A 24,148-nucleotide genomic window follows, 5' to 3' on the forward strand; every position below is an offset into this window, starting at 1 on the left:
TTCCTTCTTAGGCTCCTGACCTATATTTAGAGTGTTTATATGCTGTTTAATGTGACATGTTTGAAATGATGAGCGCTTATTACCTTCACCTTCTCATGTTTCATTAAAATACTTTTCATTCATATCATATGGTTTGGTTTCAATACTTAAAAACCAAATGGTAGGTCCAGGTAGTCACAAAAATGGATGGTTGTTTGTTAAATTGTGATTTTAATGAATGGAGCATCAATATTTTTTTCCTGTGAGTGCTGAGCGGTTGAAAAGGACGTGGAGCCCCGGCCCTACCGCTCAATGAGCAGGATTTCCGACCGCTCAACTGCCCACATAATCTTACTGGGATATTATTCCGTCTAATGAGATCGGATTTAATTGATTTGAGCGTTCTGTTAAAGTTTGTGCCAATGGGTTTTTTCTAAGGGAGGAAATATATCTATCTACTCCAAAGTATTTAAAATGGGAACAATTGGGATTTTATAAGTAGAGATGGAGTTCTCACTCAGGGTCTTGAAGCAGTAGGGCTGATTTGGTTATATTCATTTTATTTTCATTTCATTTTAACTTGAGATGTCGTTGAATTTTTCTATGATCATCAATGTGTTTTAGATATAGTAAAATATTGTCTGCATGTAATGATCTCTTCCCCCAAATTAACCTTTGTGAATGGCTCTGTTAATCAGTTTGTGCAACCGTGCACTTAATTGATTCCAAATGTTTAAATAGGAGGAATACCCATCCCATCCCATTTTAGTTATGCTCTCTAATGCTCTTTTGAGTTCATTGAGAGTGATTTGGGCTCCCAGCGAGGTGGCTTCTGTTGAGAGATTAAGTTCTTAGTAAATCAACATCAGAACCAGACTATCAGAGGTGTACAGTTCTTTTATAGAAGCAGGAGAATCAGATTAATTTGGGTTCTGATAGTAACTCCTCTCTTTCAGATGTAATTTCTGCTAAATCAGCTAATTGATCATTACTGCTTACCTTGTTGGCCAGTAAACGACAAAGACTATTGATTACCATTGAAGTCTAACTCGATGGTTGGCAAATTCTGCTCTCTGTCTTATCAATAAATTATGTTCTGTCTTGACTTTGGAAAGAGTAATAGCTACCTGGAATGAAAAGTGTTTGTTGAAAACACTAATACAGTGAACAACATTTCCAATTCTGACACCTTTTTAATTGTGATTTATTCAACCCAGATGAAAATGCAGTTGCATTATTTTTAATCAAACCTTTGGTTGCGTTCCATAGAATCCGGGGGTCACCGACTGAATTTTTATTGATGAATTCGTTTAGTTTAAATTTAAAATTGATCACAGAATGTAAAGAAATGAATGTAAAGAAAGAAAGTAGTTGTAGATAATAGTCTGAAATCGATTCAGGAGAATATTTTCTGCTTGTTTGAGTAGAAAGTGAACTCTCTTGCTTTCGGATAATGTGCTCGCCAGGCATCAATGAGTTTGTAATCAGAGAGTAGGTTATATGCTGGAGAACCTTGGTGGCTTGTTGTCGGTCTTATTAGATTTGTCTTGCATGTCCAAAATAGCATTCATGTCTGTCCCAAAAAACAGATGGAATTGAGTTAATTTTAACCACATGCTGTTCAGTGAATCAAAAAAGCGTACACATTAATAAAGGAAATTTGACTTCCACTATGGATACATTTAAGGAAAGTGATTCTGCCTTCTTGGTCTTCGCCTTCACCCAAGTTGGTGATTTTGAGTCTCTCTTGTATCATTATGAATAATAATTAAAATAATTATATATATATATGGTTTTTTACAACTGAAAAGCTGAAATGTCTAAAGTCAATAAGTATTAAACCCCTTTGTTATGGCAAGCCTAAATAAGTTAATGAGTGAAAATGTGCTTAACAAGTCACATAATAAATTCCATTGACTCACTTTGTGTTCAATAATAGGGTTTAACATGATTTTTGAATGACTACCTCATCCCTGTACCCCACACATACAGATAATTGTAAGGTCCCTCAGTCGAGCAGTGAATTTGAAACCGATTCAACCAAAAAGACCAGGGAGGTTTTCCAATGCCTCGCAAAGAAGGGCACCTATTGGTAGAAGGGTAAAAATATAAAAATGCAGACATTGAATGTTCCTTTGAGCATGGTGACGTTATTAATTACATTTTTGGTGGTTTATCAATAAACACAGTCACTACAAAGATTACAAGTGTCCTTCCTAACTCAGTCGCTGGAGACGATGGAAACCGCTCAGGGATTTCACCATAAGGCCAATGTTGACTTTCTAAAACAGTTACAGAGTTTAATGGCTGTGATAACAGATAACTGAGGATGGATCAACAACATGAAGTGAAGTAACTGAAGTAATACTGCAAAGAAATTAACTTTATGTCCTGGAAACAGTGAGTTTGGGGCAAATACAACACATCACTGAGTACCACTCTTTATATTTTCAAGCATGGTGGTGGCTGCATCATGTTATGGGTATGCTTATCATCGGCAAGGACTAGGGAGTTGTTTTTAGGAATAGAGCTGAGCACAGCCTAAATCCGAGAGGAAAACCTGGTTCAGTCTGCTATTCAACAGACACTGGGAGACAAATTCACCTTTTCAGCAGGACAATAACTTAAAACACAAGGCCAAGTATACACTGGAGTTGCTAAACAAGATGACATTGAATGTTTCTGAGTGGCCGAGTTACAGTTTTGACTTAAATCAATCTTAAATCTATGGCAAGACTTGAAAATGGCTGTCTAGCAATGATCAACAACCAACTTGACAGAGCTTGAAGAATAAAAAAAAATTAAAAAGTGCAAATATTGCACAATTCAGGTGTGCAAAGCTCCCAGAAAGACTGTAATCACTGCCAAAGGAGATTCTAACATGTGTAGATTCAGTGGTGTGAATACATATGTAAAAATGTCTGTATATAATTTGCAATACATGTCTAAAAACACATGTTTTAATCTTCCTCACTATTGTGTGTAGTGAGGAAGGGGAAAAAAGAAGACTTAATCCATTATGAATTGAGGCTGCAACACAACAAAAATGTGGAATAAGTCAAGGGGTATGAATACTTTCTGAAGGCACTGATATAAGCTCATTGATGTGTAACAAAAAAGCATTAACCACAGGGAAACTCATCCATTGGTCGTTCCCCATCCAGAAGGCCCTACTTGTACCCCCCCCCCCCCTTCTCCTGAGCTCCCAGGCCCCTCCCCGGTTCTCCTGCCCTGTACTGTCATTACGGAGTTGCAGTGTAATGGTGAATGTCAGCCTTACACATTGAATCTTTTAAGCAGCATATTTTGTTGGTCTCAAAGTATTCAAAAATAAATCAAGTGAAACATAGGGGGGTAGGTTGAAATACTCTGTAAGGTTCCTGATATTTAGTTTAGCGAGACAGAAATCCCCTTGAGGTTCGTTGATGTTCTGAAGGAATTAATATGCCCACAGACCATTTTCATAATTATGTGTTCATTGTGGATTTTAGTGACAACTCTGCAATTGAGGATTTATTGAAATGTTACACAAGTCTCAGTTTGAGATGTTCCAAATGTTAGAGCGTTAAAAAAGATCCCTCTTGTAAACAATTTTTTTTTTAAAGACAAAGAAAGAAAGGACGTACTGCTGGGCCTTTTTCAGTGAATGTTTCTGGGTTGAAATATTTGCATTACAATGGAATGTTTAATGGCTAAATAAGGAAAAGTGGGGCAATTATTTTACCCCTTTTTGAAAATACACACACCCACACCCTCCACTAATCTGAGGCGGGGGCCTCTGCCTGAGTGCCCAGGACTGATCTCCAGAGGTCAGGGGCCAGGGGTTCTGCATTGTTGGAGCATCTGGCTCCAGGGGGAGATACATGAGGATTTAGCTGTGACCACCCAGTGAAAGGGAAAAGTAGGAGAGAAGAATATATATATATATATTTAACCAAGTAAGTTGACTGAGAACACATTCTCATTTACAGCAATGACCTGGGGAATAGTGGCAGGGAAGAGGGAGGGGGATGAATGAGACAATTGTAAACTGGGGATGGTTAGATGGCCATGATGGTATGAGAGCCAGATTGGGAATTTAGCCAGGACATCCGTTTAACATCCCATCCAAAAGACGGCACCCTACACAGGGCAATGTCCCCAATTACTGCCTAGGAGCATTGGGATATTTGTATTTTAGACCAAAGGAAAGGGTTCCTCCTATTGGCCCTCCAACACCACTTCCAGCAGCATCTGGTCTCCATCCAGGGACCAACCAGGACCAACCCTGCTTAGCTTCAGAAGCAAGCCAGCAGTAGGATGCAGGGTAGTATGCTGCTGAAGTAGAGTCCTCCGTTGTTAATGACATATTTTTTAGCATCATGATTCCTGTAATAAAGGTGTCTTTCCTGACGCTTTACCTGACTTTTTTATTTGCTAGGCCAGGCTGATGTAATGAGCGAGCCTCTTACTCTCTTCCCCCTTGTGTCCCCCTCGTGTATAATATTTCAAAATGCGATTGCTGGGGAAAATCTACTTTGGAAGCAACTCGTTTTCCATATTAAAGAGAAGTCTCTGCTTTCCGAGGGTATAATTTGTATTTCTCAATTATTTTTTATTGAGCTCCTTGCACACTGTTTTTCAATGAAGATATCTGATATGGCTTTGAAATACGGAGAGCGTGAAATTACGCATCAGCCATCACAAGTGCCCAGGCCTGATCCCCAAAGGTCAAGAGCCAGGGGTCCTGCATTGTTGGAGCATCTGACTCCAGAGGGAGATGCTTGAGGATTTAGCTGTGACCAGTTTCACACCAAGTGAGGGGGGGGGTTAGAATCCTCAGTCGTTAATTGCATATATTCAAGGTTCATTTGTCGCTAGACCATATAGGAATGTCTTGTTTGCACATTTACAAAATGTATAAAATCGTTTTTCATTTACACTGCTCAAAAAAATAAAGGGAACACTAAAATAACACATCCTAGATATGAATGAATGAAATATTCTTAAATACTTTTTTCTTTGCATAGTTGAATGTGCTGACAACAAAATCACACAAATTATCAATGGAAATCAAATGTATCAACCCATGGAGGTCTGGATTTGGAGTCACACTCAAAATTAAAGTGGAAAACCACACTACAGGCTGATCCAACTTTGATGTAATGTCCTTAAAACAAGTCAAAATGAGGCTCAGTAGTGTGTGTGGCCTCCACGTGCCTGTATGACCTTCCTACAACGCCTGGGCATGCTCCTGAGGTGGCGGATTGTCTCCTGAGGGATCTCCTCCCAGACCTGGACTAAAGCATTCGACCAAATCCGGGACAGTCTAGTACAACGTGGCGTTGGTGGATGGAGCGAGACATGATGTCCCAGATGTGCTCAATTGGATTTAGGTCTGGGGAACGGGCGGGCCAGTCCATAGCATCAATGCCTTCCTCTTGCAGGAACTGCTGACACACTCCAGCCACATGAGGTCTAGCATTGTCTGGCATTAGGAGGAACCCAGGGCCAACCGCACCAGCATATGGTCTCACCAGGGGTCTGAGGATCTCATCTCAGTACCTAATGGCAGCCAGACTACCTCTGGCGAGCACATGGAGGGCTGTGCGCCTCCCAAAGACATGCCACCCCCACACCATAACTGACCCACCGCCAAACCGGTCGTGCTGGAGGATGTTGCAGGCAGCAGAATGTTCTCCAAGGCGTCTCCAGACTCTGTCACATGCTCAGTGCGAACCTGCTTTCATCTGTGAAGACCACAGGTTGCCAGTGGCGAATTTGCCAATCTTGGTGTTCTCTGGCAAATGCCAAACGTCCTGCACTGTGTTGGGCTGTAAGAACAACCCCCACCTATAGACATCGAGCCCTCATTACCACCCTCACGGAGTCTGTTTCTGACCGTTTGCGCAGACACATGCACATTTGTGGCCTGCTGGAGGTTATTTTGCAGGGCTCTCTCAGTGCTCCTCCTTGCACAAAGGCGGAGGTAGCGGTCCTTCTGCTGGGTTGTTGCCCTCCTACGGCCTCCTCCACGTCTCCTGATGTACTGGCCTGTCTCCTGGTAGCGCCTCCATGCTCTGGACACTACGCTGACAGACACAGCAAACCTTCTTGCCACAGCTCGCATTGATGTGCCATTCTGGATGAGCTGCACTACCTGAGACACTTGTGTGGGTTGTAGACTCAGTCTCATGCTACCACGAGAGTGAAAGCACCGCCAGCATTCAAAAGTGACCAAAACATCAGCCAGGAAGCATAGGAACTGAGAAGTTGTCTGGTCACCACCTGCAGAACCACTCCTTTATTGGGGGTGTCTTGCTAAATGCCTATAATTTCCACCTGTTGTCTATTCCATTTGCACAACAGCATGTGAAATTTATTGTCAATCAGTGTTGCTTCCTAAGTGGACAGTGTGATTGACTTGGAGTTACATTGTGTTGTTTAAGTGTTCCCTTTTATTTTTTTGAGCAGTGTATTTTGTTTCACCTTTTATTTAATCAGGCGGGCCAGTTAAGTTGTCATTTACAACTGCGACCTGGACAAGATAAAACAAAGCAGTGCGATAAACAACAAGACAGAGTTGCGCATAAACAAACGTACAGTCAATAACACGATAGAAAAATCTATGTACAGTGTGTACAAATGTAGGGAGGTACGGCAATAAATAGGCCATAGAGGTGAAATAATTACAATTGAACATTAACACTGGAGTGATAGATATGCAGATGATGATATGCAAACAGAGATACTGGAGTGCAAAGGAGCAAGAGGATAAATAAAATGGGGATGAGGTAGTTGGGTGGGCTATTTACAGATTGGCTGTGTACAGGTACAGTGATCAGTAAGCTGCTCTGACAGCTGACGCTTAAAGTTAGAGAGGGAGATATAAGACTCCAGCTTCAGTGATGTTTGCAATTTGTTCCAGTCATTGGCAGCAGAGAACTGGAAGGAAAGGCGGCCAAAGAAGGAGCTGGCTTTGGGGATGACCAGTGAAATATACCTGCTGGAGCACGTGCTATGGGTGGGTGTTGCTATGGTGACCAGTGAGCTGAGATAAGGTGGGGCTTTACCTAGCAAAGACTTATAGATGACCTGGAGCCAGTGGGTCTGGCAACGAATATCTAGTGAGGGCCAGCCAACAAGAGCATACAGGACGCAGTGGTGGGTAGTATATGGGGCATTGGTGACAAAACGGATGGCACTGTGATAGACTACATCCAGTTTGCTGAGTAGAGTGTTGGAGGCTATTTTATAAATGACATCGCTAAAGTCAAGGATCGGTAGGATAGTCAGTTTTACGAGGGTATGTTTGGCAGCATGAGTGAAGTGGGCTTTGTTGCGAAATAGGAAGCTGATTCTAGCTAGCCAACGTCTTCCGAATAGAACAACCCGGTCGCATTCCGCTTCGCTCCACAGGTAGTATCACATTTTCACTTCATTTCATTACAGTACAACAGTTTGATTTGTTTGATCGTAGCTAGCTTCATAGCTAGCTACATAGCCGTCTTTGTATCAAAGATAATTGTGTAGTCTAGAGCGACTTTCTAGCTTAGCTAGCCAGCTATTGTCGTTCTTTTAATGCAACGTAACATAAACAACACTGCTAGCTAGCCAGCTAGCCCCCGAATAGCAGCACTGTAGAAACTATTACACTCAACGGAACGACTTGACTAGTGTAGTGTCAACAACGCAGCCACTGCCAGCTAGCCTACAAAGTCAACAACGCAGCCACTGCCAGCTAGCCTACTTCAGCAGTACTGTATCATTTTAATAATTTTAGTCAATAAGATTCTTGCTACGTAAGCTTAACTTTCTGAACATTCGAGACGTGTAGTCCACTTGTCATTCCAATCTCCTTTGCATTAGCGTATCCTCTTCTGTAGCCTGTCAACTATGTGTCTGTCTATCCCTGTTCTCTCCTCTCTGCACAGACCATACAAACGCTCCACACCTCGTGGCCGCGGCCACCCTAATCTGGTGGTCCCAGCGCGCACGACCCACGTGGAGTTCCAGGTCTCCGGTAGCCTCTGGAACTGCCGATCTGCGGCCAACAAGGCAGAGTTCATCTCAGCCTATGCCTCCCTCCAGTCCCTCGACTTCTTGGCACTGACGGAAACATGGATCACCACAGACAACACTGCTACTCCTACTGCTCTCTCTTCGTCCGCCCACGTGTTCTCGCACACCCCGAGAGCTTCTGGTCAGCGGGGTGGTGGCACCGGGATCCTCATCTCTCCCAAGTGGTCATTCTCTCTTTCTCCCCTTACCCATCTGTCTATCGCCTCCTTTGAATTCCATGCTGTCACAGTTACCAGCCCTTTCAAGCTTAACATCCTTATCATTTATCGCCCTCCAGGTTCCCTCGGAGAGTTCATCAATGAGCTTGATGCCTTGATAAGCTCCTTTCCTGAGGACGGCTCACCTCTCACAGTTCTGGGCGACTTTAACCTCCCCGCGTCTACCTTTGACTCATTCCTCTCTGCCTCCTTCTTTCCACTCCTCTCCTCTTTTGACCTCACCATCTCACCTTTCCCCCCCCTACTCACAAGGCAGGCAATACGCTCGACCTCATCTTTACTAGATGCGGTTCTTCCACTAACCTCATTGCAACTCCCCTCCAAGTCTCCGACCACTACCTTGTATCCTTTTCCCTCTCGCTCTCATCCAACACTTCCCACACTGCCCCTACTCGGATGGTATCGCGCCGTCCCAACCTTCGCTCTCTCTCCCCCGCTACTCTCTCCTCTTCCATCCTATCATCTCTTCCCTCTGCTCAAACCTTCTCCAACCTATCTCCTGATTCTGCCTCCTCAACCCTCCTCTCCTCCCTTTCTGCAACCTTTGACTCTCTATGTCCCCTATCCTCCAGGCCAGCTCGGTCCTCCCCTCCCGCTCCGTGGCTCGACGACTCATTGCGAGCTCACAGAACAGGGCTCCGGGCAGCCGAGCGGAAATGGAGGAAAACTCACCTCCCTGCGGACCTGGCATCCTTTCACTCCCTCCTCTCTACATTTTCCTCCTCTGTCTCTGCTGCTAAAGCCACTTTCTACCACTCTAAATTCCAAGCATCTGCCTCTAACCCTAGGAAGCTCTTTGCCACCTTCCCCTCCCTCCTGAATCCCCCTCCCCCCTCCTCCCTCTCTGCAGATGACTTCGTCAACCATTTTGAAAAGAAGGTCGACGACATCCGATCCTCGTTTGCTAAGTCAAACGACACCGCTGGTTCTGCTCACACTGCCCTACCCTGTGCTCTGACCTCTTTCTCCCCTCTCTATCCAGATGAAATCTCGCGTCTTGTGACGGCCGGCCGCCCAACAACCTGCCCGCTTGACCATATCCCCTCCTCTCTTCTCCAGACCATTTCCGGTGACCTTCTCACCTCGCTCATCAACTCATCCCTGACCGCTGGCTACGTCCCTTCCGTCTTCAAGAGAGCGAGAGTTGCACCCCTTCTGAAAAAACCTACACTCGATCCCTCCGATGTCAACAACTACAGACCAGTATCCCTTCTTTCTTTTCTCTCCAAAACTCTTGAACGTGCCGTCCTTGGCCAGCTCTCCCGCTATCTCTCTCAGAATGACCTTCTTGATCCAAATCAGTCAGGTTTCAAGACTAGTCATTCAACTGAGACTGCTCTTCTCTGTATCACGGAGGCGCTCCGCACTGCTAAAGCTAACTCTCTCTCCTCTGCTCTCATCCTTCTAGACCTATCGGCTGCATTCGATACTGTGAACCATCAGATCCTCCTCTCCACCCTCTCCGAGTTGGGCATCTCCGGCGCGGCCCACGCTTGGATTGCGTCCTACCTGACAGGTCGCTCCTACCAGGTGGCGTGGCGAGAATCTGTCTCCTCACCACGCGCTCTCACCACTGGTGTCCCCCAGGGCTCTGTTCTAGGCCCTCTCCTATTCTCCCTATACACCAAGTCACTTGGCTCTGTCATAACCTCACATGGTCTCTCCTATCATTGCTATGCAGACGACACACAATTAATCTTCTCCTTTCCCCTTCTGATGACCAGGTGGCGAATCGCATCTCTGCATGTCTGGCAGACATATCAGTGTGGATGACGGATCACCACCTCAAGCTGAACCTCGGCAAGACGGAGCTGCTCTTCCTCCCGGGGAAGGACTGCCCGTTCCATGATCTCGCCATCACGGTTGACAACTCCATTGTGTCCTCCTCCCAGAGCGCTAAGAACCTTGGCGTGATCCTGGACAACACCCTGTCGTTCTCAACTAACATCACGGCGGTGGCCCGTTCCTGTAGGTTCATGCTCTACAACATCCGCAGAGTACGACCCTGCCTCACACAGGAAGCGGCGCAGGTCCTAATCCAGGCACTTGTCATCTCCCGTCTGGATTACTGCAACTCGCTGTTGGCTGGGCTCCCTGCCTGTGCCATTAAACCCCTACAACTCATCCAGAACGCCGCAGCCCGTCTGGTGTTCAACCTTCCCAAGTTCTCTCACGTCACCCCGCTCCTCCGCTCTCTCCACTGGCTTCCAGTTGAAGCTCGCATCCGCTACAAGACCATGGTGCTTGCCTACGGAGCTGTGAGGGGAACGGCACCTCAGTACTTCCAGGCTCTGATCAGGCCCTACACCCAAACAAGGGCACTGCGTTCATCCACCTCTGGCCTGCTCGCCTCCCTACCACTGAGGAAGTACAGTTCCCGCTCAGCCCAGTCAAAACTGTTCGCTGCTCTGGCCCCCCAATGGTGGAACAAACGCCCTCACGACGCCAGGACAGCGGAGTCAATCACCACCTTCCGGAGACACCTGAAACCCCACCTCTTTAAGGAATACCTAGGATAGGATAAAGTAATCCTTCTCACCCCCCCCCCTTAAAAGATTTAGATGCACTATTGTAAAGTGGCTGTTCCACTGGATGTCATAAGGTGAATGCACCAATTTGTAAGTCGCTCTGGATAAGAGCGTCTGCTAAATGACTTAAATGTAAATGTAAATTCTAGATTTAATTTTGGATTGTAGATGCTTAATGTGAGTCTGGAAGGAGAGTTTACAGTCTAACCAGACACCTAGGTATTTGTAGTTGTCCACATATTGTAAGTCAGAACCGTCCAGAGTAGTGATGCTAGACAGGTGGGAGGGTGCGGGCAGTAATCGGTTGAAGAGCATTCATTTAGTTTTACTAGCATTTAAGAGCAGTTGGAGGCCACGGAAGGAGTGTTATATGGCATTGAAGCTCCCCTGGAGGTTTGTTAACAACAGTGTCGAAAGAAGGGCAAGAAGAATACAGAATGGTGTCATCTTGAGATAAACTTTTGTTATTGACCAAATACTTATTTTCCAACATAATTTGCAAATAAATTCATAAAAAATCCTACAATGTTGATTTTCTGGATTTTTTTTCTCATTATGTCTGTCATAGTTGAAGTGTACCTATGATGAAAATTACAGGCCTCTCTCATTTTTTTAAGTCGAAGAACTTTCACAATTGGTGGCTGACTAAATACTTTTTTGCCCCACTGTAGGTCTATAAAAGTTTGGGTCTAGAGTGTCTTCCCCTTTGAAGAGGGGGATGACAGCGGCAGCTTTCCAATCTTTGGGGATCTCAGACGATACGAAAGATAGGTTTAACAAGCTAGTAATAGGGGTTGCAACAATTTCGGTGGATAATTTTAGAAAGAGAGGGTCCAGATTGTCTAGCTCAGCTGATTTGTAGGAATCCAGATTTTGCAGCTCTTTCAGAACACCAGCTGTCTGGATTTTGGTGAAGGAGAAGCGAGGGGGAGGGGGCTTGGGTGAGTTGCTGCAGGGGGGTGCAGAGCTGTTGGCCCGGTTAGGGGTAGCCAGGTGGAAAGCATGGCCAGCGGTAGAAAAATGCTTATTGAAATGATCGATTATCGTAGATTTATCGGTGGAGACTGTGTTTCCTTGCCTCAGTGCAGTGGGCAGCTGGGAGGAGGTGCTCTTGTTCTCCATGGACTTTAGTGTCTCAACGTTTTGGAATTATTTCTACAGGATGCAAATTTCTGTTTGAAAAATCTAGCCTTAGCTTTCCTAACTGTCTGAGTATATTGGTTTCTGACTTACCTGAAAAGTTGCGGGAGCTATTCGATGCTAATGCAGAACGCCACAGGATGATTTTGTGCTGGTCAAGGGCAGTCAAGTCTGAAGTGAACCAAGGGCTATATCTGTTAGTTCTACATTGGGGCATGCTTTTAATGGGGCATGCTTATTTTTGTTTGAATAGAATGTGTATTATTTAAGCAATAAGGCTCGAGGGGATGTAGTACATGTCCAATATACCACGGCTAAGGGCTGTTCTTATGTACGACGCAACGCAGAGTGCCTGGATAATGTCCTTAGCCGGTGAATGTTGACAATATACCGCAAATCCCAGAGGTGCCTTATTGCTATTGGAAACTGCTTACCAATGTAGTTAGAGCAGTAAAACTACCCATAGTATACGATCTGATTATACTACGGCTTTCAGCCAATCAACATTCAGTTCTCGAAAAACCCCAGTTTATTATAAGTTATGAATTATACATCTATAAGCACTCTTCACAAACAAAATCACTCCATCTACAAAATGTGTTCAATTTTCACTCACTGTAACACCATCTCCCCTCCAGGTAAGTTTGAAGAGAAGGAGGACCGTGTACCAAAGCTGGAGCAGCTAAACTCTCTGGGCTTCATGTGTAGCCTGAACCTGTCACTGAGCAGGAAGGACCTGGTAAAGATGGAGCTGCTCCTCTTAGAGACGTTTGGCTGGAACTTGTGTATGCCCACGCCTGCACACTTCATAGACTACTACCTCCATGCCGCTGTACAGGAGGGAGAACTGCACAACGGCTGGCCCCTCTCCTCCCTCAGTAAGACCAAAGCCTTCATGGACAAGTACACACACTACTTCCTGGAAGTCTCACTGCAAGGTGAGGATGAGATTGGGAGTAGGGCTGTGGCAGTCATGACATTTTGTCAGCTGGTTATTGTCATGCAAAAGACTGCCGGTCTCACGGTTGTTGACCGTTAATTAACAGACACGTTTAGCATTTCCAGACCTCCACGTATACAAGCCACTGCTGCGCGCCGTTGGAATATCCACATTTTTGAAAAGTATATATCAATTCAATATACACCCTCACATTAAATCCATTATTTGTTTTAGGCAGATCTGAAAGAACATTATGATACGAAGTAAATGTATTTCAGAAGAATAGAATAAGAGTTGGCCTACTGTAGGCCTATGTTATCTTGCAATGCTCAATGCTGTGTTCATTTAGCTGACAAGATATGCTTACAAGTCCCGTTCCATGACTTTATATGATTTTATAGTAAGAAGAATACCTAGGATAGGATAAAGTAATCCTTCTCACCCCCCCTTCCCCCCTTAAAGATTTAGATGCACTATTGTAAAGTGGTTGTTCCACTGGATGTCATAAGGTGAATGCACCAATTTGTAAGTCGCTCTGGATAAGAGCGTCTGCTAAATGACTTAAATGTAAATGTAAATGTAAGAATATAATTGAACTTAGCTGAATAAAATAGAAAGGATATTTTTACAATTCCGGAGTGAGGGTGCATATGAAGTGGCTATGTTGAGCGTAAAAGTGATCATTCAAAACAGGTCCGATACCTTAGTTATTTGGCAACTTCAGTTGTGAATGATAGATCCCTTGGAATGCCTTCGAAATCAAAACGTATATGGGCTGCATGATGTGACTGTAGGCTGTTGATGATTTGAGAAAGTCGCCAAAAAAAAAAAAGAGCTTGCGCTGTGTTCCTTGCCTCAGGCTTCACACACTGTTCTCTCATTAAGTGATCATATTTTCACCTGTCAGACTATTCTCAATTTAATCTTGTCTTTACTAATATGTAAAAAAAATAATAATAATAAAGCTGAGAAATACGTATAGTAACAACTGGGATCAACAAAACTCTTGCTTTCACACAGGATTATAGAAATGTCTGGGCTCATAAGAACACTTATTTCACTCCATGCATCATCCACTGTTTTGAGGAGCACTCTCTCACTGCGCGACAGATGATATTTCGCCCAAACTCTGTATGCCATGGGCTCTCCAACCCTGTTCCTGCAGCTACCCAGAGCTTAATTTGGGAAACCAAGTGAAATATGTTTGGGAACATCGATAGTAACATCTTTTCACAACTAAACATATTTCATTAAACGTTTGACAGGCCTTTTGTGTGCTCGTATAGGCTAGCTAGACCAATTATGTACCAAAGACACATCAGTTTTATGTTTTTCTGCAATGTGTAATATGCGTAGCGTAGTATGCGGTAGGCTATGTATTGTATAATGGCACAATCATTATTTTAATTCAGTTTTTTTGTTCGGGCTTGGGCTCATATATAGGCCTATGCATAAGCTTTAATATACATCTGGGTGTTTGAATGAATCATCACCTTAGAAAGCGCTGTCCATTTCGTTGTGTTAGGATTTCAAACAACATCCACATCGACCATGTTTTTCCACTCAGTTTCAACCTGTTGTTGAATTTCTTTCTTCAAATTGATCATCACAATTACGGTCACCGCAACAGCCCTGATTAGGAGTGCCCAAGAATGGAAGTCCATAAAGTGACTGCAGTGGGTGGTCTTATGGGCAAGACAATTGCTCTCTATGGTGGGGCCATTCGTTGTTGAGTAAATGAGTGAGACTGATGATCTCTGTGTTTGTGCGTCTCAGACCATGCCTTCCTCGGCTTCCGACCGTCCCAGGTGGCGGCAGCCTGCATTGCGGCGTCCCGCATCTGTCTCCAGATCACCCCAAGCTGGACCACCGTTCTCCACCTGCTCACCGGATACTCCTGGGAGCCCCTCACCCCCTGCATCGAGCTCATGCTGCTGTAAGACTCCACTTCTGCTTTACATAATGTGCTGTACACACACATTCATCTGGTCATTAGTCGGATTCCGAGTCACCTGTTTTGAGTTTACACTTCATCGGGGAGTGAAGAAGCGCCAATTGACTTAGGGCTATGTATAATATTTGTGCACATAAAGAGGAAGGCCAATTCATCTCTATTAAACAAAACAATCTGAAAGTTCTGGAGTCCTATTTTGACATGCTATATGTCATCTATTGTGAATTACTTTATAATGACTTTACATGATGATGACTAAAATGTATTCTGTTGTGTGACGCTGCTAAAACTTTTTGTTGTTGGGTGCCACCAACTGCAGAAATTGGGAAAATGTTAGTCTGGAGCCCTGAACAGACAAAACATTTTACTACCGAATCTGACTAATGAATACACCCAATGTTTACTGACATCTGCTTACACTTAGTTTATCCTCTGCCATTTCTAAACTGTGGCTTCCCATGTATGCCCCTTTCCTCCATTTTAATGCAATTTGAGGTTGAAGTTCTACAGCTTTTTCATACTGTCATTACCATTGACCCTTAGTTATTACCTCTGTATGTTGTTTATGTCCATCAGCTAAACGTCATTAAGTCATAAATTTCACTGTTTTTCTCCCTCTAGTGCCCATGACAACGATGTGAAACAAGCCAACAAATCCAAGTCCAACTCTCCGTCTGTCCAGAGTCCTCTCCAACCCCAGGCCCTTCCCTCAACCTCCACAGTCTCTGTCTCCACCATGAAACAGCCCTTGTCTACCTCTCAGCAGCTGCTCTTCCAGACAGGTGGATACCAGCAGCAGCTCACCCAGCACTCTACTCCCCTTTCCCAGCTGCACATGCTAGGTGAGTCTCCGACTCTGGGCCCTGTTGGGTCTCGCGACTACCTCCAGGCCCACCAGAGAGGGCTCCTCTCAGGGTCGGTTTCTCAGGGAGTCTTCCCCTCCTACCCCAGCTTAGCCTCAGGGCTGCACTCCTCCCTGCCCCTGCAGGGACCCATCTCCATGCAAGTGTCTCTTGCTGCAGAGCCCCGTCACTGCCTCCCCCTGTCGTACGGGGGAGGCTACCTGGGCTCCCATCACACCTACACAGCGGGCTGCTTCGACAGGTGACGCCAGGAGAGGGAGGACAAACAGAACCTGGGGCAGTCAGTGTCCTCCTCCATCCATTCTGACCTCATCCACTGGGGACAAAGGAAACCAAAACAAAGAAGCAATGTCAATGCAGATGTTGCTGAGGTCATAATATTGACCTAACAAAAGCCCTACCTATTTGAAATTAGACACTTTGTGATGAGCTGATTACATACAGTTCATACTGTTCCCTTCACGTGACTGCTTGCTCTATACTGAGATTGTGAGGCTGGTTTAGCCACTGTGATTCTGCTATCAACTGTGGTTGTGTGGAGCCCCTGCTTCCAAATCAGTTCTCTCAATGTGGGACTGCTGTTTTTTTTTATATACTATTATCTTTCAATGCTGCTGCTTTAAACAAAATTATGACTTTATGATCAGTGAAAAGTGGTCTGTCCTTGGTATTATTTACATGAACTATATCATTTCAGGGTTTGAAGTATTACTTGAAAGAATATGTATTTAAACAGCTGTGTAAATGAATTTCTTTTTTGATGTTGTGTTTTCTTTCTTTTTTCTACTGGGTAAAAACAGTGTGTATTGTAAGGTAGGAGATGCCTTGCTATGATTTCTGGTCCATCTTTGGCCTTGGCTGGTGTAGAGTAGTCTCAATCTTGTTTTGCCTTTCTGGTGCCTCTGGAAGCAGATGGAGCCATGGTTCCCAGGGGAACAGCCACATCCATCCTCTCAGCACATCAAACCACAGGGGAAGAAGTGATGCTTTACTAGCTAGACCCCAGGGGGGCAAAGCCATGCTTTCTCCTCAGTTAATGTAAATTATCCTGACTGGTACCATTTCATCTGTATGTCTGACTGAAACCCAGGACAGTCACACAACCCTCACTGGAACAGCTACTGTTGCTGTCCTTGTCACAAGGACCTTGAGCAGTTAATGACACCAGGATCACGTTGGGAAGGCTTATATAGCTTGTAGTTCAGTACCGCTGACATTTTCATCTGGTCATACTACTACCGATGTCCTTCCTCATTCTCCAGGGGGGTTGCTATTTGTGTAATTTTACTGTAATTTACTGTACCTGTAAAATGGACCATGCTTGATCAGATGTAAAGAGTGCCACCAAACATTTATCCTAAATCAGCAAAAGTATAGTTGACCTTTAAAGCTGGGACCCTTAAGGGTGAAACTGCCACGTCTGTTTTGTGAAAATACAATAAAGAAGTTACTGCAAACAACAACCCCCCCACCGGACACCATTGCACGTGCGATAGAACAGCTGCATAAAGTGCATTCGGAAAGTATTCACACCCCTTGACTTTGTCCACATTTTGTTACGTTAGTCTTATTCTAAAATGTATCGAAAAATAAATCGATCTATACACAATCTGCACGCACAGTGAGGCAAAGACTTTTGGAAGATAGCCTGGTGTCAAGAAGGGCAGCAAAGAAGCCACTTCTCTCCAGGAAAACATCAGGGAAAGACTGATATTCTGCAAATGGTACAGGGATTGGACTGCTGAGGACTGGGGTAAAGTCATTTTCTCTGATGAATCCCCTTTCCGATTGTTTGAGGCATCCGGATAAAAGCTTGTCCGGAGAAGACAAGGTGAGCGCTACCATCAGTCCTGTGTCATGCCAACAGTAAAGCATCCTGAGACCATTCATGTGTGGGATTGATTCTCAGCCAAGAGAGTGGGCTCACTCACAATTTTGCTGAAGAACACAGCCATGAATAAAGAATGGTACCAACACATCCTCCGAGAGCAACTTCTCCCAACCATCCAGGAACAGTTTGCTGACGAACAATACCTTTTCCAGCATGATGGAGCACCTTGCCATAAGGCAAAAGTGATAACTAAGTGGCTCGGGAACAAAACATTGATATTTTGGGTCCATGGCCAGGAAACTCCACAGATTTTAATCCCATTGAGAACTTGTGGTCAATTCTCAAGAGGGTGGACAAACAAAAACACACAAATTCTGACAAACTCCAAGCATTGATTATGCAAGAATGGGCTGCCACGTGGCCCAGAAGTTAATTGACAGCATGCCAAGGTGGATTGCAGAGGTCTTGAAAAAGAAGGGTCAACACTGCAAATATTGACTCTTTGCATCAACTTCATGTAATTGTCAATAAAAGCCTTTGGCACTAATGAAATGCTTGTAATTATACTTCAGTATTCCATAGTAACTGTCTGACAAAAATATCTGAAGACACTGAAGCAGAAAACTTTGTGAATATTAAGATTTGTGTCATTCTCAAAACTTTTGGCCACAACTGTATGACTCAGGCTTATATGGAATATGAGCTTGATGTCTGTGTCATGAGTCATGATGCTGCCTTGACATCTAAATCCAGGCTGGCCAGACATGCTGTTACCGATGGCCAAGTACATGTGGGTCCAGTACCCGGAATAGCTCGGGTTTGATGGAGTAATTAAATATTTTCCACTGATCACATCCTAACCACGATGCCTATCTGCTTCCCCTACTGCTTACAGAGGGCATGAAGAGGCCATGGCCCTGTAGTCTACTGGGTCTCTCTTGCATACCTTAACTTTTACCTACCTCAATATGTAGTGATACCTATGTTTATTATTTGCTACTTTTTTCATTATATCAAATGTATGTACATTTAGCTGACTTTAATATTTGATGTACACATTTAATAATTTTTTGTCCAGTTCTTTTTTTTCTCCGCACCGTTTTTTCCCCTCACAGTATCTGCACATGTGCACGGGTTTGCTTCATACTGTTACAGCGTGGTAGCTACGGGACCAAAACAGCAGAGAAGTTGAGCCTTGCTCTTCAACGCTCCTAGTAGTCGCGGGAAATGTATCCACTATGCTGTTTACGTCATATCACTGACTCTACCTGTAACTTTTTTGTTGTTTTATGTTGGAATATATGAAGAGCTCAATGCACCATCAAAGACCAATCTATCTTGTGTGATATGTAGGCTACTGATTGGTCATTTTATTTAAGACTACTTTCAATCACACCGCCATCTTATTGTGTTGTTTTAAAGCACACTTTCTTTTTTTTTTGCAAATGCTTTGTAGTACTTGTTAACTGCTTGGAAAGGCAGTGGATTTCTTTACCTGAATGAAAATGTTGCACATTGCAACCACCTAGAAGCATCAACTCTTGAAATCCAAATGGACCAACTACATCTACCCTGATGGATCAATAACAGCTATGTGCATTTGTGCAGGAGAAGCACATATTGGCGAAGGGGAATCGGTGTTTGCTCTGTCAAATGAGTTGCAAATAAAACAGTTTACAAAAGCCAGACTGACATGATTGTTTCTTCACCCTTTGTTTTTCATGTTTGTAGAGAATATCCTGTAGATCTGTATAGCAAGCCTTTGAAGTCGATTAGCATTCCCCCAGGGGGAATAGTTTAATATGAATGTCTCAATTCATTGCACATGAAAAGCTATTCAACGGGGGAAGAGGAGCTCCACCCTCTACCACTAACCCCCTCCCCAGCCTCCCCTGAATCTCCCTTCCTCTACAGACCTCAAGACAATGGAGGAGAACCCTATCCCTAATTTCTACCCTCCCTTTGCCACTAAACCAATAGTTAAGAAACTGGAGACTATTGATACTGTAGGTCTTGCAAAGTGTAAAGAAACTAAGTAATCATTGCAAATTAAACATGTAAGTCTCTCAAAATACAAACCACAGCTGAAAGACAAAATAAGTACAAGCCATGCAATATAATAACATTTGCCTTTAGAAATCTAACACTCACACTTGACCCCCTCTTTTCTTTTTCAGAAATGGACATCATAATTTTTAGAGGATTTCTGAGATGTTTTGTAACATCCTTTGTGTCCTGTATTCATTCACTTCACAGATCATGAAGTTGTACATTTTTCATTAGTGAAAAACCGTGGGAGGAAAATATATTTATAATCCAATGATAGGAAAGGGAGGTTGTAGTAGCCTCTCCTTCTTTGGACGGATCGGTAGGGGGGGTACTGAAGGCAGTCCCAGGAGGTGGGACGTGGGGACTCTAGAATAGGCAAGGGGGGTTTGTAATGGATCATTCTTGCTAGCTTTGTTTACAAAGCAGAGAGGGGAGGGGCTGGCTGGTTACAAAGAGAGGGGAACACTCATTCACCCCAGACATCCCCTCATCTGTCTATTGTTTTGTAACTATCCCAGAGAACTTAATTGCTCTAAACTCAGTATGCATGAACATCCTAAGAGAGTGTGGCACACAAACCTGTTGTTTGCTTGTTAATGTTTAATCCTAAAACCTAACAATGTACATCTATCATGGTGGAAATGGTAAAACCAACTGGTTTCCAGATTATATTCTACACACTGCTTAATCTTGATGTTATAGGGTATGAATCTTTCTAGCAAACTCTTGAAAACTATTCTTTCAACCTTTTATTAAAGTTGCTACTGAATTATGTTGTGTTTAAAGATAGATTGCCTGCCCCCAACCCTACCCAATGGTTGTCCCATAATAAATGTAGTGACATTTGTCAAGAGGTTTTCCTTTACCATTATGTGGCAAACGTCATCAAGCATAGGAGAGACACAAAGACCAAGGCAGCAGGTTGGCTAAGCAGTCTTACTTTATTTACTCATTATTCCGTTTGTTTTTTTGCTAATGGCACAGTCACAATGTGTTTAGATCTTCTTGCTGGTTCTTTTCAGCACGACTGAGCCCGCGATTGAGGTCTAAGCAGGGGGAGAGTTGCACCCCTTCTGAAAAAACCTACACTCGATCCCTCAGATGTCAACAACTACAGACCAGTATCCCTTCTTTCTTTTCTCTCCAAAACTCTTGAACGTGCCGTCCTTGGCCAGCTCTCCCGCTATCTCTCTCAGAATGACCTTCTTGATCCAAATCAGTCAGGTTTCAAGACTAGTCATTCAACTGAGACTGCTCTTCTCTGTATCACGGAGGCGCTCCGCACTGCTAAAGCTAACTCTCTCTCCTCTGCTCTCATCCTTCTAGACCTATCGGCTGCCTTCGATACTGTGAACCATCAGATCCTCCTCTCCACCCTCTCCGAGTTGGGCATCTCCGGCGCGGCCCACACTTGGATTGCGTCCTACCTGACAGGTCGCTCCTACCAGGTGGCGTGGCGAGAATCTGTCTCCTCACCACGCGCTCTCACCACTGGTGTCCCCCAGGGCTCTGTTCTAGGCCCTCTCCTATTCTCGCTATACACCAAGTCACTTGGCTCTGTCATAACCTCACATGGTCTCTCCTATCATTGCTATGCAGACGACACACAATTAATCTTCTCCTTTCCCCCTTCTGATGACCAGGTGGCGAATCGCATCTCTGCATGTCTGGCAGACATATCAGTGTGGATGACTGATCACCACCTCAAGCTGAACCTCGGCAAGACGGAGCTACTCTTCCTCCCGGGGAAGGACTGCCCGTTCCATGATCTCGCCATCACGGTTGACAACTCCATTGTGTCCTCCTCCCAGAGCGCTAAGAAACTTGGCGTGATCCTGGACAACACCCTGTCGTTCTCAACTAACATCAAGGCGGTGGCCCGTTCCTGTAGGTTCATGCTCTACAACATCCGCAGAGTACGACCCTGCCTCACACAGGAAGCGGCGCAGGTCCTAATCCAGGCACTTGTCATCTCCCGTCTGGATTACTGCAACTCGCTGTTGGCTGGGCTCCCTGCCTGTGCCATTAAACCCCTACAACTCATCCAGAACGCCGCAGCCCGTCTGGTGTTCAACCTTCCCAAGTTCTCTCACGTCACCCCGCTCCTCCGCTCTCTCCACTGGCTTCCAGTTGAAGCTCGCATCCGCTACAAGACCATGGTGCTTGCCTACGGAGCTGTGAGGGGAACGGCACCTCAGTACCTCCAGGCTCTGATCAGGCCCTACACCCAAACAAGGGCACTGCGTTCATCCACCTCTGGCCTGCTTACATGGCACAGTTCCCGCTCAGCCCAGTCAAAACTGTTCGCTGCTCTGGCCCCCAATGGTGGAACAAACTCCCTCACGACGCCAGGACAGCGGAGTCAATCACCACCTTCCGGAGACACCTGAAACCCCACCTCTTTAAGGAATACCTAGGATAGGATAAAGTAATCCTTCTACCCCCCTTAAAAGATTTAGATGCACTATTGTAAAGTGGCTGTTCCACTGGATGTCATAAGGTGAATGCACTTTGTAAGTCGCTCTGGATAAGAGCGTCTGCTAAATGACTTAAATGTAAATGGGGGAAAAAATACACAAAACATTACTTGAACTTGCCAAAATGTATTTTTTCTTCTCCCCTCTAATATACACAGTCTTCTGCAAAGTGCCACTTTTACTTACCTCAATCAACTTTCCTCCGCTGATTTCAGATGTGTGGTGGTAGTTGGGGAATTTTGTGCTCAGCTTGCCCCCCTCCATTGTAACTGTGGCCTGAAATGGATGGTCACAAATGCTATTTATTCATACTATAATTTGTTAAAGTTACGCACGCCTCTATGAAGAGGGAACGCAACACCCTGCTACAACTAAACTCTCCGAGAAGTGAAAAAGGTATGGACTGTAGGTGCAAGTAAGAATGACAACAGGCAGAATGTGGTACCGTTTACAAGGACTTTATTCTTTTAAACGGTAATATGGGGAAAAGGGGCTGGACGGAACCAAAGCAAAGAAAATAAATCTCAAAGCCCCCCCCCTATCTTACCTGCCTACCCACTATTTACCTAATTTAGCACCACCTGGTGCCTCAAAATACAGGGGGTGGTCCGCCCAGGTCTTACCTAGTGTGCCTAGACAGCGAATATGCTACGGGTATGTATGTATGCCCGCGGGCCTCTTGCCTAAGCACTCCCTAGGTGCCTTCCCCTTCTCCCCCTGGGAACAAATGAAACAGAATATTAAACAATTTCACAAACAAACTAAGAAACAAAGGACATCAAATAAGCTCTATCTGAGCAACAAACTCACAAAACATACCAACTACCAGCAAAATCAACCTCTAGCAAAATCTCTGCAATGACCTCCCAGCAAATCTCTCCCTCCTGAACAGAACACTGGCATTTATATAGCTTCAGAATGAATGGGTAATTGGAGACAGCTGTGTCTTGACGAGGGGGCGGGGTCAGCTCTCCAATTAGCCATGGAGTCGACCAATCAGCTGCTTGAGGGATTTCAGGAAGCCATTTCCTGAAATAAACACATGCAAATACACAAACTACAACACATAAACTGGGGAACGTAACATTAAACCAACAATTTGTTCGTTTCATCTAGATTCTAGATTACAATAAATGCATCTGAGTTCCCCTATTATAAATATTAATTGAACCTATATTTAACAAGGCAAGTCAGTTAAAAACAAACTCTTATTTTCAATGACGCGGTGCCCTACGGGACTCCCAATCAAGGCTGGTTGGGATACAGCCTGGATTTGAACCAGGGTGTCTGTAGTGATGCCTCTAGCACTGAGATGCAGTGCCTTAGACCGCTGCACCACTCGGGAGCCCCCTAGACAATTTTTTACTACAGTGACTATATGAGACTTTTGTCTGAAGTACTATATTACAGAAGCTTACACAACAGACACCAGGATAGGATTTATTTTAAAATTAATTCCTGATCTGAACTGACTGAACGTTGTATGACACATCATAGAGATTTTTACCTTGAACGTTTTCCCTCCAATAGACTCCATGTCACATTCCTGGTCAATGACAAACTTGTTGCTGATGGTCTTGTTTGTGGGATAGAGCTGGGACCATGAGAACACATTGCCGTTCTGCACCACCTCAGTAATGAGCTTGTAGTCACGACCCTTCTCAACGATGTCATCAGGGATGCCTTGGATTACAAGAAAATATGTAGTTAGACTAGGGGTAATGAGGCAATTGTGAATCATATTCTCATGTCCGAGCACCGTAGTTTGTCTATACTACTACTGCTAATCCCCATTGAATGTGCAGTGATGTGAATACATCCATTTCAATATATTGCATAAACCAATTGAATTCAAGATGTCAAGACAAATACTTTCATAGGCGTACTATTACTTTATAAAGGTGGTTATTGAACTTGAATAAATGTCTTACCAAGGAGCTTGCAGAATTCATCGTATCCTTCCTGGGACTCAGTTTCCCATTTTCCAGCGAAGGCCATGGTGTACAGAAAGCAAAGGAGAGGTAGAGTAGGAGAGGGAGAAGCAGTTCCAAGACCAGCAGGGAAGAGTCAGGTACTGAGTGACAACCTGTCCCTCTTTAAATAGACAT

The 24,148-nt window shown here is 44.4% G+C and overlaps 2 protein-coding genes across 2 annotated transcripts in view; one reads left to right on the forward strand and one right to left on the reverse strand.

Annotated features, from left to right (window-relative positions):
- The window catches only part of ccnjl (cyclin J-like), a 37,850-nt gene extending 20,443 nt beyond the window's left edge, over positions 1-17,407 (forward strand). The window contains exons 4-6 of the mRNA XM_046303804.1: positions 12,565-12,864; positions 14,643-14,802; positions 15,442-17,407. Of these exons, the coding sequence (XP_046159760.1) occupies positions 12,565-12,864; positions 14,643-14,802; positions 15,442-15,928 (947 nt within the window). The 3' untranslated portion in view covers positions 15,929-17,407. The remainder of the gene's footprint in view (positions 1-12,564; positions 12,865-14,642; positions 14,803-15,441) is intronic.
- Positions 17,408-23,006: 5,599 nt separating this feature from the next.
- LOC124000606 (gastrotropin-like) lies at positions 23,007-24,131 on the reverse strand. Its single transcript, XM_046307111.1, has 3 exons — positions 23,972-24,131; positions 23,548-23,723; positions 23,007-23,069 (listed from the first exon to the last, which is right to left on the reverse strand). The coding sequence occupies exons 1-3, from the start codon at positions 24,036-24,038 to the stop codon at positions 23,055-23,057; spliced, it is 258 nt and encodes an 85-aa protein (XP_046163067.1). The 5' UTR covers positions 24,039-24,131; the 3' UTR covers positions 23,007-23,054.
- Between the last annotated feature and the right edge of the window lie 17 nt (positions 24,132-24,148).

The sequence above is a fragment of the Oncorhynchus gorbuscha genome, linkage group LG16 (genome assembly GCF_021184085.1).
Source record: "Oncorhynchus gorbuscha isolate QuinsamMale2020 ecotype Even-year linkage group LG16, OgorEven_v1.0, whole genome shotgun sequence".
Lineage (NCBI taxonomy): Eukaryota > Metazoa > Chordata > Actinopteri > Salmoniformes > Salmonidae > Oncorhynchus > Oncorhynchus gorbuscha.